General features: G+C 48.8%; 1 protein-coding gene across 2 annotated transcripts in view; it reads right to left on the bottom strand.

The window, feature by feature from the left end:
- Positions 1 to 3,902: 3,902 nt before the first annotated feature.
- The window catches only part of MERTK (MER proto-oncogene, tyrosine kinase), an 89,194-nt gene continuing 72,774 nt past the window's right edge, over positions 3,903 to 20,322 (bottom strand). For both annotated transcript variants that reach the window (XM_019662884.1, XM_019662885.1), the window contains 8 exons: positions 19,549 to 19,644; positions 18,329 to 18,409; positions 15,924 to 16,016; positions 14,779 to 14,897; positions 11,801 to 11,910; positions 10,199 to 10,358; positions 9,453 to 9,589; positions 3,903 to 4,968 (listed from right to left, as the gene is read on the bottom strand). In XM_019662884.1, the coding sequence (XP_019518429.1) occupies positions 4,443 to 4,968; positions 9,453 to 9,589; positions 10,199 to 10,358; positions 11,801 to 11,910; positions 14,779 to 14,897; positions 15,924 to 16,016; positions 18,329 to 18,409; positions 19,549 to 19,644 (1,322 nt within the window). In that variant the 3' untranslated portion in view covers positions 3,903 to 4,442. The remainder of the gene's footprint in view (positions 4,969 to 9,452; positions 9,590 to 10,198; positions 10,359 to 11,800; positions 11,911 to 14,778; positions 14,898 to 15,923; positions 16,017 to 18,328; positions 18,410 to 19,548; positions 19,645 to 20,322) is intronic.

The raw sequence follows: 20,322 nt of genomic DNA, 5'->3' as shown, positions 1-20,322 counted from the left end.
AAATATTGTGCAGTACTGAAATGTTCATTAAAGAAAACAAACCTTCCCATTTTCCATTTGTCATCCAAGGTTAACTAAACTTTGGAGAAGTTAAGTTGCTGCTGTAGGTGGTTTATTTTGGGTCACTTATTTTCCCATCGACTCAGCAGAAGTTCCAACTTGCAGAAGTCACAAAAGTCTTGACTTGCTTGAGTCAGGACTAGTCTGGCCAGAATCAATCTGACTTATAAGAGATTGTGGTTTGGCCCGTTTCCTGAGCGGGGAACCTCTGCTTGGTCTTGGGGGGCATGGAGGCACAGGGAGAATCTCGACTTCCCCGGGGGGCACTCTGACTCTCCTCAGGTCCCCAAATCCTGTTGATAAAGCCCCACTGCTTGCCATTCACCCACATCTGCGGAGGGATGGGCCCCGAGGCTCAGTCACTGAACTCAGGAGCAGACCGGTAGGAGGGGCATCTCTAGGCATCGATGTATCAGGAGTTGTCCACCTCTGAGCCCAAGAGCCCTCTGAGGTGACTGATGGCAGCCAGTCTCTTACCCTCTGCAGTTCGCCCTGCTGCCTGCATCACTGGCAATGATGAAATCCTCCTCTCCCTTCCCTTTTTCCTTCCCTTCCCTTTTATTCCCTTCCCTTCCCTTTTCGTTAATTTGTATTATTTTGGAAAGAGTGGATAACATAATCAGGGAAAATATTTCTAATAGGACAAATAAATAGTTTGTACTCCATCAGGAATAAAACTGGCAGCAGCCACCAATTGGGAAAGCCTCTAACAAGTACAAAGTTCTCTCAAACAGCTTGCGTCCCTGGCTTCTGTCACAGCCACCCGGGGTCTGCAGGAGGTGGCTGTTGTGACTGTGCATGGATACGCTGGCTCCAGGACAGCCAAGCGACCTGCCCAAGGCTGCCCAAGAAGAGCGTGCAGACTGGTCCCCTCCTGGCCCTTGCCGCTGGCTGCGTGGCCCGCTCCTCACTTCTCCTTTCTCCTTAGTAAGAAAGCTCAGGAAAAGGAAAAATGAAAAAAGAAAGGGAGGAAGGAATAAGGCAAGGAAGAAAGGATGGAAGGAAGGCAGGAAGGGAGGGAGAAAGAAAACCCTGGTGAGGGAGAGGCAGTTTCCAACTGTAGATCACGGGTACTTCTTTATTATTTCTCTCCCCTGTTGACTGACCTCCCCAGCCCTGTCCCAGCCCGGCTGAAGGCAGTGACCTGACTGGTTTGTTCCTATTTTCTCTCCTCCATGTCTTGCCCAGTAGAACCACTTATGAAAGTAATTTGAGTTAATACAAAAGAGAAACCCAAAAGGCTGTTTTCGGTCCCTGCTTAGAAGACAGTACTAGAGTATGCCAAACCCGGGAGCCTCTGAAAGCTGGTTCTTTCAGACGTTCAGACATTCAGGTGTGGCCAATGGAACACGCAGGTAGGTGGCCACAAAGTTCTCAGTGAGGAGATTTCAACCATCCTTATCCTTGTCCTGTCGGGAGAAGCAAGCAGGTGGGAAGGAGCTGCTCCCAGCCCTGTAACCCGGCCTTGGGGCATGGCTGTGGAATGACTAGGTGCATTTCTCTGCCGTATTTGCTGATGTCCCAAGAAAAGCCAGAAGCCACTGTGGCTCACTTGTCTTCTCCTGGGCAGCCTTGGTCCTGGCCTCTCACCCTCCTCAGGCCACAGGGCACATACTGAGCAGAAGGGACAGGATTGGGGGGGAGGGGAGGCCTGTGGGCATCCCATGGCTGTTAATTATGTATTTGTTTACATCAGATAATTAAAATTATAAGCACAAAACACGGAGGACAGCAAATGCTCACTTCACATCCTCCAGAGGCTCTTGGAATATTAAAAACTGAGCTCTACAGACATTGAAAAAACAATAAAAACAAGTAAGAGAATTATTTTGTAACCCACTGATTTCAGTTCAGTGTGGGAGCAGGCGGAACCCACCCTGGACAGGGCGGCTGTCCATTGCAGGGCCACTCACAGCCACCCACACCCACTCAGACAGGGACAACGGAGAGGTGCCCCTCATGTGCATGTCTTTGGGATGCGGGAGGAACCAGCACCCCAGAGAAAACCCATGCAGACCTGGGGAGACCATGCACACTCCACACAGGCAGTGGCCCTGCTGGGAGACAATTTTTTTTTCTCATCAATATTATAATGAAACGATGGTGAACTAAATGATGTTATTCGAGGACCTGCTGTACTAAATTATATAGTTAACACTGAATTTATATGAAACTTCCAAACAGATTTTTCCATTTGCTCACTTACCTTACAGACGTGGACACACTGTTTTAAGCTGGGGTTCTGTGCTTGAACTGCCACTCAGTTCCTGACCAAGACTTTAATGATGACCTAATCACACTCTTGAAGTTCATCACCAGCAAGAAACTTTGTTTGCACAGGAGATGATATAAAATATTTTGTGTGATTTTAAAAAACATTTTCCACAGTAGAAAGGATCTTTGTTTTTGTTCTTTCGCAGATAAATGTGATGCTGGCACTTTTCATAAAGATGCAGTCTTTTCAAACCCTCAGAACTTTCCCATATGGAGCATTTCACAACAACAGGGGAGCCGCTCACCCTGGAGATCTGGGCATCGGGGCTGGCAGCCAGGGCCAGGACCCAGGGCCATACCCATGAGCCCAGTGCAGATGCTGCAGTGGCTCACAGTGGGGAGTAACAGGCCTGAGGATGACTCTGGCCCTGGCCCTGCATGCCTGCTCAGTGGGCTGAGCGATCAACACTTTAACTGAGCCCTTGCTAGCAAAGTAAGGCAGACTCTTCCTGCCTCAGTCTGCCTGTCTGTGAAGTGGGGATAATAGCAGCACCTACCTGGTAGGGCTGTTATGAGGACTAAATGTGAGCGTGCCTGGCACATAGGAAATGCCATCTCTGTGCCTCGTAAATAAAATGAAGAGGTCAAGAGGCTCCGGAGCAGGCCCCAAATCACATGCTTAGAACCAGGCAGAAGCAGGCACCTCAGTTCTGAATTCTCTGTCAACCCTCTCTGGACATGGGCTGTCGCAGGTCATTGAGCCTCCCAGTCTCAGTTCCCGACCCACATAGGATGATGACACTGGTACCCATGGTCATAACGCATGGGCTCAATAGGACAGTTCACATAAAGTGCTTGAGATGTAGCAGGTGCTCCGTAATGGCCATTGTCACAGCACAGCCTATGCCTGCTCCCTGCCCACTGTCCTGCCTGCCTCCCACACAGGAAGTCATTCACCAGCTGGGTGCTCTCGGGCACTCTTCTACTGTTCATTTTAACTCCTTCTGCTCATAGCGTGTTTTTCAACCCTTTCATATTTTTGTCCTCCCCTTTGGCCTCCCCAGAGTAGTTTTCCTTTATCTTTAAGAAACGTCTGGGGCCGGCCGAGTGGCTCGTTGGTTAGGAGATGGCTTGGGACGCCAGCTCTGAGCAGCAGGGCCTTGGTCTGGATCCCACGTGAGGGCCAGTGACCTGCGCCCTCTACATACAGCTAAGATGGTGAACAACATTTCGACCTGGAGCTGGGCTGCCGTGGGTCGCCGGCAACGGCGTAGGCTGCAGTGGGGCTGGTCGGCAGCTGGCGTGAGCTTTCTTGAGCTGCCATGAGCCACCGTGAGTGGCCGTCCAATGGCCAGCAAGTGACTGCCTCACCTGGGAAGAGCGCAATGATAATACCAACATGAGCCAGTGAAGCGACGTCCTCTACAACTAGACTGAAGAATAAAAGGACAGCAACTTGTCTGTTCCCCTTCCCCGATTCCCCAATAAAATCTTTAAAAAACAAACAAAAAACTCTGAGAATGGTGAAGCAAGTGTCCGGAGGGTGAGGCACTGAAGTGATCCCTCTTCAGGGCACGAGGCTGCCGGTGGCCCCATCTTTCGACGTCTCAAGCAAGCACAACACATCCTTCCTCATTCAAATTTTATTAGCAAGTCATATGGAAGAAATAGTTATAAAACGTTAAATATCAAATGAGTCACTCATCAATAATTGATTCATGTAAGAGTATCTTTTTTTTCAGAAGACTAGAAGAAGCAAAATCAAAGATGGCATTTCAATTCATAGATATTTTTAGATTTCATAGTCAGGAAAAAGAAAAGAACCTGAAAAAAACAGCTTCGACTGTGTGCATATGTTAATAGCAAGGGGCAGCTGCAGACAGCAGGATGATAGAGCCCAGTGTTTAGGATCTGCAAGGTAAGTGACAAGGAATAAGGCCTTTCATTAAAATATAATATTTACGTCTCTTCCCATCATATACACACAAAGATTTTTTTCTCCTTAAATAAATATATACTCTGTATTTTTAATGACGACGGACTGGACAACACTCTTCTGGGGCTTTCGGGCATTTACTTGATAAGGAACACAGAACGCAGAACGTTGGAGCGGGCGTGGACCTTGGGGCACGCCCCAAGCCTGGCTTGTGGGCATCTGTTTGCTCTCATCACACCAAGACTTCTGAGTCGTCTGAGTTGTCCGCAAACAAAAGTTCGTCTGGCGGTGGGCCCCTCAAGGGCAGCGTGCTGGACTGGGACCAGGAGACCCCAGTGCTCACTTGTCTGTCCTCCGGTAGGAGCCCGCTCTCCCCCTCTGTCTCCGTTACTGGGGCGGCAGGCTCCAGGTCTTCCCAGTCCCCACTGCCCCTGTCCAGGATGTACCTTCCCTCGTGCGCTCTGTCCTTGTGCTGTGAACTTGCATGAACTTGGGCTGTGACCACGCTGACAGCAGCGCTGGGCGTGCAGGACGCACACCTGGGGTTGGGGTCCACGTCTGTGTCTGGCTGTGCAGGTGGGGGGCCGTCTGCTGGGCCCTCACAGCCCCCGGGAAGCTGTGTGTTCATGTAAATGACATCGGCCTTGTCCTGCACTTGAGGCAAACTTTCCAAGAGCTTCTCTAGCTGCAGCCTCAGCACGGAAAAGGGAGGCCGGTCCAAGGGGTCCGCCCTCCAACAGGACTGCATTATTTCACACCTGCGAGGACAGAAGACGGGTGAGCCCCCAGTGCAGCACGCCCCTTGTTTTCACATCTTTGTGGACTTTATCACATTTTAACCCACACTAATTCTACCCTTTGGAAATTACAGAGGTTTTCTTGGTGGCTTAATATTTGTTTGAGTTTTAGAAACGCTCCATGGGTATGTAACAAGTGCTCCTCTGGCTCCAGGAATACAGGACACGAGGCAATTACACCTAACTTTGCAAAGGACGAGAATTTCAGGTCCTTTCCTGTATTCCAGAGGTTGGCAACCTATAGCCCACCATCTGTTTTGTAAATAAAGTTTTACTGGAACACAGCTGCATTTGTTTACTATGGCTGCTTCTGCTGCAATGGCAAACTTGTGCAGTTGCTAGAGACCATATTGCCTCAAAACCAAAAATACTTGCTATTTGGCCCTTTATAGAAAAAGTGTGCTGCCCCCTGTTCTAAGCCATCAAACTGGGTTTGTCACCAGGAGAGCAGAATCAGAAGGGCCCAGGGGAGTGGGGGAGGAGTGTTTTGTGTGTGTCACTACATCTCATCTTCTCAGCAGCCCCGTCACCGCTATTTTGTAATAAACATGGGAGTGAGCAGTGGGGGGCAGCATGGGAACCCGCCTGCCACTAGACAAGTCCTGTGCTCAGGGGTTCCTCCGCACGACCTTCTCTGCTGTGCTCTGTAGGGAGGACTCCGTTCCGGGGGGACGTCCTCATTCCCTGGGTCTGACATAATTAAGAATTACAGTTGGAGGGACAGTGACATGAGCACAGTCAAACATGGAGATGACTGACGCAGATGACTGAGTGGTGCCATCATTTCATGTGGATTCTTTCCTGTTTTGAGATGCTGATATTTATATTGCTGAATAAGGAAACAACCCAAGTGTGAATCACCTGACACACAAAGTAGATTACTGACCTGTATGAACAAAAACATGCAATTCCTGTGTCCACATGCAATCGCATCACACAGAACATTCACACACATTTACAGACCTCATTCATGCACAACAATTGATAGCTTCGCATGTGTTCACTTTTCAGCCTCTGTCAACACGTGCACGAGCTTCTGGAAAGCGGGGCCTGCAGATGTGTTGCCTGTGAGCACAGGACGCCAAGCTGATGAGCAGCAGGCACATCCTCACCTGGGTGTCTGCTTAGTTCTGTCCTCTCCCTGTTTCTGAGACGGTTACTGAGACTTACAAACAGGTTTTGTTTTCATTTTTGAGGATTTTATGGTACAGGTGGATTTGCATGACTTCCTTTCCCCCAGAGCCTTGCCTGTGTGCAGTCTGAGATGAGCTTTGAGGAACCCTGTCCTTAGAGACATGCTCTCCTTTTCTCCACACCATCAAGGCGCTGCAGTATTTAATTTACTTTCCTTTATTCTACCTCTCAGGAGAGAAAGCGTTTAAATATTCTATGCTCCTCTTCATGTAACATGGCGGTAATATCACTTTGAAAGTTATTTTACTTTTAATACTTCACGAAATATGTAAAAATACGAATATTACTTGTAAAGACATGGCGAACCGCTCCCAGAAAGGGTGACTTCATGGTAGCAGACCAAGGAGCGGGGCAAAAGGGCCGTCCCTTGGCAGCAGGGGGACACTGCAAGGGTCAGCGATTTCAATTTCAGGGGCGGAAAGAAACAAGTTTGGTAGCTGCCTTTGCAAACAGTCATTTTTGTTTTTCTGTTGAGATTTTATAAAAGATGTAATCATATAGGTTGCCAGGGCTGGGGGAGGGTGGGAAGGATGTTGTTTCATGCGGACAACATTCATGTTGTTTCATTTGGGAATATGGGTGGTGGGGTGGCTACACAACAACGTGGAAGGACCCACGCTACTGAGCTGTGCACTTACAAATGGTTATGGTAGGAAATGTCATGTTCTGTGTATTTTACCACAATTTAGATAAAAGAGTTGAAAAAGGTGCAATCAGACGAATTTACATATTTATCCATATTTGTTGAGCACCTGTTTTCTTCCTGCATCTGAGGATGGCTGAATACTTCATGTCTGCTCAAAGAAATGGCACCTGAGAGGCGGGCATCATGTCAGCAGCACGTTGTCTACAGTGCTAAGCAGGTTTGGGTGTGCTCTGCCACTCAGCCCACAGTGACCCCATTGCTGTCCTTTCTGGGGCCTGAGCTGCCACAGGCACAAGTGGATGGACTGGTCAGAAAGTGGAGAGGGGTTTCTGAGGGGGGAAGGAGGTATGAGCTCAGGTTCTTTCTTACACCATCAGGCCACTGTGCAACCATTTCCTCATGTGTAATGGGGGCAGGGGAGCAGATAACCCCAGGTCCCGCCAACCTGGGCTTGTCTGGTTTTATGGCACTGATGGCATTTAGGGTGAGATTGGAGTGGAGAGGGACTCTGAAGGATACCTGCAAACCGAGGGGACCCAATGGGATAGAGAAAAGACAGGGTGGCTCCCGAGTGTCACTGGAGGAAGATGGGAATGGGGGTGCCAATGCAAGAAACACGGTGGTCAGCTCATGGGAGTGTCTGAGGGCTGTGGCCGGTAGGCCATAAGCTTGGTTGAGGAAGTGTCCCACGGGGGAACAGAGTGGCCTCTGGGCAAGGGGAGCAGGCCTGCCACCTGGTCACTCCAAGGTGAGTGATGACGTGAGAAGAGGTGGCCTCAGAGGGCAGGATGGGAGGGCAGGGCACAAAGCACACTCCCTTACGTTGTTACATTTAGAGTTGACTTTAAAAAGATGAAGGGGCAACGAACACAGGAGTGAACGCATCGCAGAGAATGCAGGCAAGAAGCTCAGTGTGGCTCATTCATTTTAAAAAGAAGATGCCCCAGGTATGGAAACACGAGCCTCTTTGGAGGCTGCTGTTATTCACCAGCATCTGGACAGGACAGGGGACGTGGGAAGGCCTGGTTCAAACCCATGGTGGCCCTGTACCACCTGGGAATGGGGACCACAGGGCAGCCTGACCCCGACCTCCCAGCCACATGGCGTGTGCTGACTCTGTGACATTTTCCCCTCAAAAGCCTCACAGGAAGCTGATCAGCATTCCTCACAGGGCTGTCAGACCCCAGACGATGACCACAAGCACCATCGCCCTGTCACACACACAGATGGAAGTGGCAACAAAACTCTTCATTCAACACTGTTGGGCTGAAATGCCCTCCTCCTTTTCAGAAGCAAACACTGCATTCACATGGCCCTTTAAAAAAAATGCCATGAAACCTCAGATCTAATTGAATTAGGAGTTGAGCATGTTTTTCAAGGAGTTACATTTCTCGTCTGTGCTCTGAGTGTTATAATTCACAACTGCAGTGACAGCTGCTGCCACCACACCGGCTGAGGCTCTGGTCATTAAAGGTTCCTTCTGTTTGGTGTGCATGGGGCCCAGGAGGCCTGCATGCCACCTCAGTTGGCCCTCCCCAGTGAGGGAGCAGGGCCAGAGTGGGGGTGTCCATGTGTGTGGGGTTCCTGCCCATGCCCATCTGCCCGAGCACCCACGCAGGCCTATAGTCCTGCCATCCTGCTGGATGTGAAGAACGTGTCCCCTCTCCAAGCCCATGAGTCCCACTGAGTGGGGAGGAGACTGGCACTGGGAGGTCCATGTCACCAGCTAGGGGCAGCGGTGCAGAAATTATCTCAGAAAGGTCAGCAAGGCACTTGGGCAGGTGGTTCTGTGTCACGCATTGGCAGCATCGTGTGACACTTGCTCTCTGCCTGCTGCAGGCCGGGTGCGCCACACACTGTCTTTAACCATCCCGGTACCTTTCTGGAGTATGCGACTACACTTTTCCTGCAGCTGATCACAGGCACAGAGAGGTCTGCTGTGGTGGCCCTACACGTGGCTAGCTGGAGGCAGAGCCTGGCCTGAGTGGCTCGTAGGCCCAGGCCTGTCCCCAGACCGCCCGCCCTGGAGAGGAGAGGCCTGGTGAGATGTGGTCTTGCACACTCGGAGCTGGGGCCCCCATGCCAGCTGAGCACCTGTCTCCCAGGGAGTGTCTTAAAACACGCACCTCTGGGCCCACTTTGTCCTAGCACCATCACAGTTTCCAGGCACAGGGCCAAGGAACTGTGCTGTTAGAATACAGCCCATGTGATTCTGATGACAGCCTGACCTCAGAGTCATGGGCTCAGATTTCAAAACTTCCTGATTGAGGACATTATTGCAATTGGTTTCTGTGAAATTATGTCCAGAAAGAGAAGGATGATGTAGCACAAGAGGGCACATGGCCATTCGGGTACCTCATGTGTGATAAGGTCACCTGCTTATCTAGGACACATTTCCTAGAGCTGCCTGCAGACCTGGAGAACGCAGGGGCCCATTGCTCCCTGCATGCACCATCTCCCTGCCAGCCAATGCTCTGGCCTGAGTGTCTGTATACATCCGCCTGGCTAAGAGTGTCCCCTCTCCCTGTGGCTGTGTGTCCCCAGGTCTCTGAAGAGCCACTGCTGGCCCGGGCAGGTGCCCGGTGGCATGGAGGAGATCACTCACAGTTCGTCTAGGCAGTCCTCTGGTGGCTTCAGCCTGTGGCCGTGGAGAAGGTGGTTGTATATCTCATGGTTCTGGACTCCGGGGTAGGGCGTCATGCCCCGAGTTGCTATTTCCCACATGGTCACGCCGAAAGCCCACTGAGAACAAAGCAATGATAAGTCCAGACGTGAGCCTTTTCAGGGGACTGAATAGACTTTTCATCAGCAAAGGTCATTTCCTTAACGCCCCCATGACCGTGCACAGAGCTGACAATTATGTCTGAGACACGCTGCTCTCCCATCACGGCAGTGACGTGGGGTCAGAGCGTCATGGTCCCCATTCTACTCCCGCTGTTCTGGGCAATATGACAAAGGCAGATAGAGCCTCCTGTCACACCCATGCTTGGTTCCACTGCTGCCATCAGTGTCTGCTTAAGGGCACAGCTACACAGCCTCTTTCATGCTGTGGTCATTCAATGAACTCACTAAATTCAGTGTGAACGTGAAATTCCTCAGTTGTGGGTAAGAAGTCACCATATTGTGGCAAAGAACAAATGGACTAAGTTAAGGGCCTGTGCGAAGCCTAAGATTTGGGTGTCAGGAGACCCCATCAGAATCTAGGAGTCCAGTCGATTTAGAGTGTCTGGTGTTAAGTAGATGTGAGAATTCCCCCAACCCTCAGATTATCCGAGTGGCAATAACTGCCACATTGCTTCCTTCAGCATGGGTCCCCTCTGCCTCACGGGGTCCCAAGTGGAAACTACGTACCACGTCACTTTTACTAGTGTAGACACGGTCCGCGAGGCTCTCGATGGCAATCCATTTCACGGGCATCTTCGCAATACGGCCCTGGCGGTAGTAATCACCGCTGTAAATCTTCTTGGAGAGACCGAAGTCTGCGACACACACGGTCATGTCATCTCGCAACCTATGGAAAGTGAGCGTGTATCCTCAGGGACTCTGGAGGCACAGCCCTAAGTTGCAGGTCTGTTCACACGCTGCTAAGGACATCTATGCTAAGTGACTGCCTGGGAGGGTCCTGCTTGGGAACCAACAGCAGGGGCGAGGGTGAGCAGGACAGTTACAGCCTTGCACCCTCCTCTGGTCTGGGAGGGGTCTGGACTAGCAAGGCCACCTGTGCACAAGGATGGAGACACATGGAGGGAACAGAGGTGACGCCCAGAGGAGGAGGAGCCCAGCTCAAACCCAGGGTCGCTGGTGCCAACACACTGAGCCCCAGCAACCTCCCTGCCTGACATTCTGCATTGGTTCTGGGGGCCAAGGGAGCCTCCTGACAGCTTGGGGGACATAGGCCAGTACATGCCGGTACAGGAGACCCTGGGCTTCCTGTGAAGACAGCCAGATAGAACTTGAGGAATGAATCGTTCAACTAAAGGGCTACAATTGTATTTATAGCTCAAGCTGTTAAAACAGACCCTAGACAAGAAGGAGACAGAAGAGGACAAATGGGTGGTCTGCAGGTAGGTGACAACCTGTCCCTGTTTGCCTGACACTGGACAACCTGTCCCTGTTTGCCCGACACTGACATTTAAAACTTGACATCCCACAGCCTGCAAAACCCCTCAGTTCCAGGCAGATCGACAGCTGGTCACTGTATCTAATGGGAAAAAATTGAAGGAAGTATTAAGGGGGAAAAAGATTTTCATGATTCTTCCTTCGTGGTAGACAAATTATTTAAATAAAAAACAAGACCCTCTTGGCCCTCAAAACTGAGGTGAAAGAGGTGGGGGGCAAGGGGTGGGGCTGGTCAGGAGGACTGAGGGGCAGGCATCACTCTGTCGCATCTCCAACCAAGAAAAACAGACGAGCAACGCATTTAAGGAACACTGCCTCTTCTGCGACAGTAAACTTAAAATCTAGACATGGCCGTTGTTTTTGAAGATATACAGCAGATGATGGCTGCTGGAACAGGGTGAGGAGATGGGCAGGACTTAAGCTCAAAGTTTTCTGAACATCCTTGTGCCTCTGCTGGCAAGGAAAGTGTCCACAGAACTTAGGGACAGACGTTTAGGATTTTCATGACTGTGTTCGTGACTAAAAGACTTATGTACAACTCTGGGCCCACTGCAAGCTACTGGTGATGGGCAAGGAGCACAAATGTCATATGTCACCTTCTGGGATGTGAGAGTGTGAAAATACAAACGTGGTCGCCAGGGTCGGAGGGAGAACGAACAAGCAAAAAGCCAGTCACACATCAGAGCCATAGGGATCCCACCTCCAAACCCCAGCTCGCCTCCTCTTGTGATAGCGACAGGCCAGTGCCCTATGTCCCCCCGGCTCCCCCGCCCCCCGCCCCACAAATGCCAACAGGAGGAGGTGTGGCCCCCGAGGGCGTGCCAGGACCCTTACATGCAATTTCGAGCAGCTAAGTCACGATGAAGGAAATTCCTGTTGCTCAGATACTCCATCCCCTGGGCTATGTCCAGCATGAACTTCACCAGCGTCTGCACAGGGATGTGCTAAGGGGAAAGAGAGAGCAAGAAGAAATTATATTTTTAAAAGGAAAACCTGTAAGTTATTTCCATCTGTACACGGAAACGGTGTTTTTACTTCTTGAATGTGTGGTCACGAAACAATGAAACAAACCTTTCCTTTCTGTGTCACTAATACCATAAGTAAGGTTTTTAAAAAGGAATTAAAAAAAAAGAAAGACGACGACACTAAAATTTTTTGGCAAATACCACATTCTCTTCTCCCTGTCTTTAAAAGCATTGACGGTGACTAACATTCATTTCCCAAGTTCTGAGGTCACATACCATCCTCCGTGTCCTGAGTGGCTGTGGGACCTAGCAACCACACCATGCTTAGAGGGGACACGAGGGAGGTTTGGCTTCTCTGTGTGTGTGTGGGGGGGTCTAATATTTTGAGGCAAAAAGCCCACTTAGAAGGAGGAGTTTCCAACTGTGCAACCACAGCTGCGGTCACTTTACCCTGAAACGCTTTGAAAGGTACTGTTTCTTCTTCTAGAGAGAAATGAGGATGGTCTCTGCCCCTTATCGCAGGAATTTTCACTATTTCCCGAGGACCCTCCTGTAAGTTTCAGCAGTCTGGTATTTTCTCCGTGTTGTGAAGTTGTACTCGGCTGCCGGGTTAGGAACCTGCCAGGTGGGAAGAATCCCGCGGATGGTGACAGGGGAAGCCGTCCCCGCAGTAACTACATGTTTGAGTCCAGTTAGAGCCTACACAGGAGGGCTAAGTTCCTGGCAACCACCAACAGGTCTGTCCCCACACCCTGTCCCCAAGACACTGGACTTGTCATGGCATATGCTCCATGGCACATGAGTTTTCTGTCCCCCCCTCCCCCCCGCAAAAGAACGGTTTATTCAGGAAAAGAAAAAGAAAAACCAAAACCACTACCACAGTGCAGGAATGCACATCTCCAACCCGGGGCTCCAACCAGCTGCCCACGTGAAGAAAAATCTGAGTTTTCTCAAATGGTGCTCATGAAGACACTGCATTTTTAATGGTTTATATTCCCAGCCAGGGCCCATGTCAATCACGAACTGCATATATGACAACACGCTTAGATTCTCCTTCACCCTTCCATATGGAGTTATTAGAAAATGGAAACAGACCAGGCAGGACAGGCTTATATTCTGTATTTCTGGGGCATCTGATTTTCTGGGTGCTAATTTTCAGGAAAGGATTGGGTGCTAAGAAATATAAAACCTGCTGATGTTCCTGAAGGGAGAAGGAATATGAGTTGCTATTAATTTGTGTTACTTTCTCCCAGAATGATGATGCTATTCTTGCAGACTGTGACCAAAAGTCATTTAAAAGGTAATTGTGTGGTGGAACTAACCCATGGGTTCAATAAAGCTGCAGGATGCTAGATACAAAAATCAGCTGTATTTCTATGTACGAGTGATGAACAATCTGACAATGAAATTAAGAAAACAATATTAACACCACTATACTGTTGCCTGTGTCTGTGAGTTCGTTCGTTTGTTGCTTTCTGTTTTATATCCCACATAGGAGTGAAATCCTGTGGTTCTTGTCCTTTTCTGACTTATTTTGCTTAGCATGATACTCTCAAGATGGGGGGGGGGATACAAGAAGGTAAAGGGGGTCAAATATAAGTGATGGAAGAAGACCAGACTAAGGGTGGTGAACACACAATGCGATAGACAGATGATGTGTTACAGAACTGCACACCTGAAACCTATATATTGTTAACCAATGTCACCCAATAAAATTAAAAAAAAAATTTTAGCTATAAAAGAATCAAATATAAAATACTTAGGAATAAGTTTAACAAAACAAGTGAGAAACTTATACTCTAACAAATATAACATGAAAGAAACTAAAGTAGACCCAAATAAACAGAAAGACATCCTGTGCTCGTGGATCAGAGTGGGGACAGAATGGCAGGGAGGCCCTGCCGGGGACATTTCGTAACTGAGACCTAGTCCTCGGTCACTCCTGCAGACACAATATACTCAAGGAACTGACTGAGCAAACAGCAAAGGAAAGGTCTGAAAACCTTGATTTTCCAGATTCTCTATTCATTTTGTGACTGCCAGCTTTATCTGTGCTGCAAAGTATCAAAATATGAAAATGCATTCCTTTTTCCTATTTATAAAACCTGGGAGTTGCTTTCCATCATTGGAAAAAATGTACTTGTATTTTTGTGAGTAGAAACTGTGCATTGGCCAGTAAAATGCTGTGTGCTTGTCTCTCTTGTTATTTTGTTCCAAAGAGCGTAAGATGGCAGCACTACTTCCAGCTGACACAGACAAGCCGATTCTAAAATTCATATGGCAACAGAAGGAGAAAACCTAAAATGATTCCAGAAAGTAGGATAAACCTGGAAGAATCACACTACCCGATTTTAAGACTTAACAGCTCCAGCAGCCAATATGCTATCTGATTCCGAGGATGGAGGGGCTCGTGATAAAGAGAAAGATGAATGGAGTAAATTCACGTTCAGAAATTACTGCAAAACAGCTCAGGGCACCTTCCGTTTGGGAACTGAGATGTTCCTGCACCCAGGGATTTCAGAGCAAACAAGCTAAAAAGAGGCAATGTCTAAAGAAAGAGGCCACTCTGATAGCATGAGGGGGCCCCTGGCTCTACTGCGACGAGCTTGGGCCCTGAGACTGCTCCCAGTGGGCTCCCTTCCTCAATGAAACAGGAACAATAAGACAGAGGAGCAGGCCCGCCATGAAGACGGACACCACACTTCAACCCCCAGGGCATACAGTGAGCCCTGGACAAAGGCCAATGTCCTCGCCTTCCCTCCTCTATTTTCAAGGTCAGACCTATTGTCCAGGCCCTGTAATGTAAGCCCCAATAGGTGTCCAGAGGCAATGCAATGAGGTACTTACCTTTGGTCCTGTGTCTAGTCGGGAGTAGAGTAGGTAGGTATGCAGGTCCCCGTATTTCATGAAGGGTAAAATCACCATGGGCTTTGGCAAGCCCTGAGAGCCCATCTCTATACAAACACCTGAAATGAAGAACCAAGTCTGTCACAAAGAGCCCTTCTCAGCACTGACCAGGAAAGCACGGTAGGGGCACTGGCCAAATTGAAACCACGTGCTCCCAAGTGGACACTTGAAAGGACACATGCTCATAGCTCACATACTGTCTTCTAGAACACAGACACAGTAGGTCCACTGCTTGGTGTGTTCTCTTTCCGATTCACGCCCGTCTTTGCAGGAGAGCTCTCAAAAATTAACCTACAATAAGCACAGCCCTCTGGAGGCCGGCGGAGCTTTTGAGATACTGACTCTAAGTGAGGGGCAGTGACCACACTAGAAATCAAGGGCAAACTCGTTTCATGTGAGAGTTAATACTTAATCAAATGAGGGCATCCACCAAAACCAAATGCTTAAAACTATGAAAAGAAGTTTGGGGGCCATTAGGTAAAATCCATATAACTAAATTTTAACAGTTACATACAGAAAAAACCCATTTATCGTGGAATTCTAGGACACCAGGCTTGCAAAGCCCTTGTACATTTTGGTGCCATGACAAAGCACAATTGTTCTCAGTCTGCTGAAGCCAGTAATTGCAAATGAGTCACAGTCATCTCTTTGACATAATATTGTATCCAAACATGTTTTCACATCCCCCTGAAGTGCCAAAGACACTTTGAAAGTTAAGAGAATTTAGCATTTGTCAAGTCACAAGACAGCTAAAAAAAAAAAAAGTCAGCAGGATGGTCAGTTATTTGTAGGCTGCTCTTCCCTCTTGGAACAGTGTCACTTACACAGCAACCTCTGGGACCTGATCCCCCTTCTTGTTTTTTAGCCAATGGAGCTAAAAGCCACATTCTGGCATTAAACAGCATCCCATTTTTACCACCAGCCTCAGAAAATGTAACCATAAGGAGAAGCCTCTGGGGTGAAGACCCCATGTCATAAAGTACTTTGGGGTCACACCCAGTGTGCACTTCTCTGCCTGGAGGTTTCCCAGTGGACAAAGTGAACGAGCTCTCCTCTGGTCTCCAGTCCCACATTTCTCGAGGTACCTAGGAGTCGGATGACATTCGGGTGGCTGAAGTCTTTCATGCATGCAGCCTCACTGAGGAACTCCTCGATCTCTCGCTGGGAAAAGCTGTCCACTGAAAGGAGAGATGGAAAACATCAGGTGCGAGTGACATACTCGATGAAGGGAGGGACACCAGCAATTTTGTTCTCTAAGAGTAAAGTCAGGTACAGACAAAGCCATGGTGACAGTACACAGATGAGTTTACAGAGGTTACAGAGGCATTACAGAGGTTTTAGGGTAGCGGGACTTCTGTAGGACACTGTGACGGCAGACACATGGCATCATGCATTTGTCAAAACCCACAGGATGGACCACAGAGGGTGACTCCTAATGTAACCCATGGCCTTCAGTCAATAATGCATTAATATGGATGCTTCAGCTGCACAAAATGCAACATACCAATGCAAGGTGCCAGCGACAGGGAGGCTGTGTGACGGGAGGGCGTATGGGAACACTGTCCTTTCCACCCAACCTTTCTGTAAACAAAAAACTGCTCTAAAAATTAAAGTACATTGGTTAAAAAAAATCTCTAAAATCAAATGGAATTGGTCTGTTGCAATCAGCTTTGCCTTTAAAAAGAAAGAAGACGCATCTCTGTCTGTCGGCATGCCTTCAAGTCTGGTTGCTCAACCCTGCCTGTGAGCTAGACAGACATTCATACCAAGATGTTGGGTTTAAACCAACTTAAGAGAAACATTTAAAATCCTATACTGTGCTAAGTGACATCAGACAGTCAAAAGGATACACACTGTGTGACGCCACTTATACGAGGTCCTTAGAAGGGGCAAGCTCACAGGGACAAAAGTTTGGGGGGGTGAGGCTCTTTTAACAGTTTCTGTTTTGCAGGAAGAGAATGCTCTGGGGAGTGCGGGATATGGGGGGAAGAGTGGTTGCACACAGTGTGAAAGCACTTCATGTCCCTGAACTTAAAAATGGTTAGGGTGGTGTATTTTATGTTATGTGTATTTACCACAATTAAAACCATGCCACCCTCCCCCTGCAAAACACACACACACACACACACACACACACACACACACACACACACAGAGCCAGAAGTGCCTTAGGGAATCTGCTCTCACAGGGTACAAGGACTGAGTGATATCACACGAGAGCCTCTTGCACAGTATCTGCACGTTCTATGGGTTTAGGATATATTGATCTTCCTATTAAAGCAAATTTAAAAAAATGTAAGACATGATTCTATAGACCCGAAACCATCTGGCAGACCCAAAACGCTCTCTAGCAGGCGAGTGGGTGGAGAATGGGTGGGGTCTGCTGGCAAACCCTCCCAGGGGGTACCAGTAAGCAGGGAAGCACCAGGGGCCTGTGCTGGAGGCATCTCTAGGTCTTCTTCGGCAATTAGCATGGGTCCAATCCCCACGCAGGCTACTCTAAGTTGAATAGTTAGTTCCTCTGACCAGGTCTGCTGGACCTCCTGCTCAGTAAATGGTGATGATGGAAGGAGCCTTCCCACAGACACACTGCGAGGTTCCAAGGAAAGAATGTGAGTCCGTGTGGGGCTCAAGCCCAGCAAGCGTTCTGATGTGCGTGCTGAAACGGGGACAGCAGCAGCTGTCCTGGGCACACATGAGCAGCCTGAAAAGACTGCCTGTCATCACACCCACGCAAAGCAGGAAGCACCAGCCCACGGACTGGCTGGTTATTACAGCTCCTTTTTATAAATAAACTAAAACTTCAGCCTCTGGTTCTGGTTAGAGTCTCAATACATGCTTTTAATCCAACGTATGCTTCAACAACCAGTAAACAGTGGACTTCAGCTTTAGAAAGAAACCAATTTTACTTTACTCCCCAATTGAAAGTCATATTTAATTTACCCAGGGGTTAATGAGGAAGCGATATTAACACACTAAGCACCAATCCTGTCCACCCAGCACACTGGCAAGATGGCTGCAGGTGACATGCTACTCAAGCGTGCTCTATTTTATGGGTGCCCAGCCCACCTGAAGAATCAGACTGAGACAGTTGTGGGGTCTCATGCTGCCACCGGGTCAGCCCTGCCTGGAAATTCTTTGGCTTTACTAGGTGATGGAGAGAGGGAGAGGGGAGAGGAGAGAGGAGAAGGGAGAGGAGGAGAGAGGGGAGGGGGGAGAGAGGGAAAAGGGGAGAGGGAGGGAGGGAGGGAGAAAGAGCCAGGGAGACAGAATGACACAGGTCACTGCCTTGAGTGGAAAGACTATACAGCGCAGGTAAAAAGAGCTCGTTAAGTAACTGTCCCTCTGTGACCAGGCAGCGCTCTGGGTGGCCTTGGGACCTATCGGTGCCCGACATCATGACATCGGAACTCCATCCTGACCTAGAGAGCACCAGACACTGAAGCAGCCACCTGCACCTGGAAGAATGGGTGTACTGGGTAGCACTCACACTTCATGGTCTTCACGGCCACTTTCTGAGCAGTCCCGTCTTGCTGACTCAGATTTCCTTCCATGACAGACCCAAACTCTCCTGTGAAGTAAGACATTGATGGGGGCCTTGTGAAAAGTCCCTCCTGCCCGTGGCAACACCCAGTGTCAGAGCTGCTGTTTTCACGTGTGTGGCCCAAGAGTGACCCACACACGCAGCCGGGCAGAACTGCCAGGCCACCCACACTTGCAAACCAGGCCCACGCCAGGCACCGGCCTTCTGCCTCTGTCCCCAGCTTGGGTGACTCAGGCTTAGCTCAGTTCATCACTTTATTATAGGACAATATGGAAAATGTTTTTGAAATTCATAAAGTAGGAGCTCTGAATGTCATTATCATTCATCCTGAGATCAGCCTGACAGATTAAATACATATTTTCATCCTTGTTCCTAGGTAAGTAGGAAGGTGCCAGGAACAGTGAACTTGAGAACTAGAGGAATAAATTTAAACGATATAGGAAACTGGCCAATGAATTGCATGGTTTTCACTGAAGGGAATTCCTATTTCCAAGGCCAACAGTGTGCTAGGCACTGTAAAGCCCCCTTTTATGTGCCAAGTCTGCGTTTCAAAAGTTGCTATTTACTTTTTCATTTTAATTGGTAAAATAGGCCTATGTGTATTTATCACTTAAAGTCACAAAGACGGTCTTTAATAAATACATATTTTAAAAAATTACTGGAGGGCCAGCCAAGTGGCACATTGGTTAAGAGCTGGCTTGGGACGCCAGAGGGCCCCGGTTCGGATCCCACATATGAGGGCCAGTGACACTGCCCTCTACAGTTAAGATGCTGAACAACAGCTCGACCTGGAGCTGGGCTGCCGGTGAGTCGCTGGCGACGGCGTAGGCTGCAGCCCCTGCTGCAGTGGGTTGCCGTGGGCTACCGTGTGTAGCCAGCAGCCAGCATGAGCGGCCAGCAGCCGCTATGAGTGGCTGTCCAGAAGCTGGCGACTGATCTGCCTTGCCCGGGAAGAGCGCAATGATGGTGCCAACTTGGGCCAGTGAAGCAAAGTCCTCCACAACTAGACTGAAGAACAAAAGGACGACAACTTCTCTGTTCCCCTTCCCCCAATTCCCCAATAAAAATCTTTAAAAAAAAAAAAAAATAAATAAAAATTAAAAAAAAAATTACTGGAAAAGGCTTACTTTCATACCCCCCATTTTTAAAAGAATTAAACTGCTTACCTTCGCCCAGAATTTTTCCAAGGCTTAGAAGGTGCCTGTCAATCACGACATCTTCCAGCTTATTCTGCAGATCCTCACTGACGCCCAAGCTGCGTACTACAAAGGGAGTGATGGGAAATGTGAGGTGTCAGGGTGCTTCCTTTCATCGAAATATAATTAAAATTATGTATAAAGTCCCTTGAAAAATAGTTATACATTTTTTCATTTTATACCCATAGCTCTCTCCCCTCCCCCAAGTGCCAGTAATAAAACATCACACTTAATTCTGTGATTAAAGTGAGTAAAATGAAAGCTTCAGGGCAAGATTTATTCTGAACATCAGAGCGTGCAGTGTGGTAGCCGGCAACCGGGGTCCTGTCGGGAAGGTTTGCCCTTGACCAGAAGGAGTGAGGAAGAGAAGTCAGCAGGCATTTTCTAGTGGCATATTTACTATTCTAACCCTGAGGACAGGGGACAAAGTAGCCATCGGGCACCACCCTCCCCTATCCTCCTTGCCAGGGAAGGGGGTGCAGAAACCCCATGAAGCACTGAGAGCACAAGGCATATGGAGCCAAGTGATAATGACATGGGAGGTGCTAAACTGAGTGCCTGGTTGGGGCTGGAGAACAAGGTCTTCTATAATCAGGTTAGATATGCAGCACTGACTGTAAGTGCTATCGACGAGAACAACTGACCAGGAAAGGGAGACCAATCAAGGACCACTCAGTATGTGCCAGATAGGGAGTGAGTAAGGCTTTGAAAGAAAAGAATGTGGATAACCAGGAAGGACACATT

This window comes from Hipposideros armiger, unplaced genomic scaffold (genome assembly GCF_001890085.2).
Source record: "Hipposideros armiger isolate ML-2016 unplaced genomic scaffold, ASM189008v1 scaffold_382, whole genome shotgun sequence".
Classification (NCBI taxonomy): Eukaryota; Metazoa; Chordata; class Mammalia; order Chiroptera; family Hipposideridae; genus Hipposideros; species Hipposideros armiger.
This window is presented reverse-complemented; position numbering and strand designations above follow the sequence as displayed.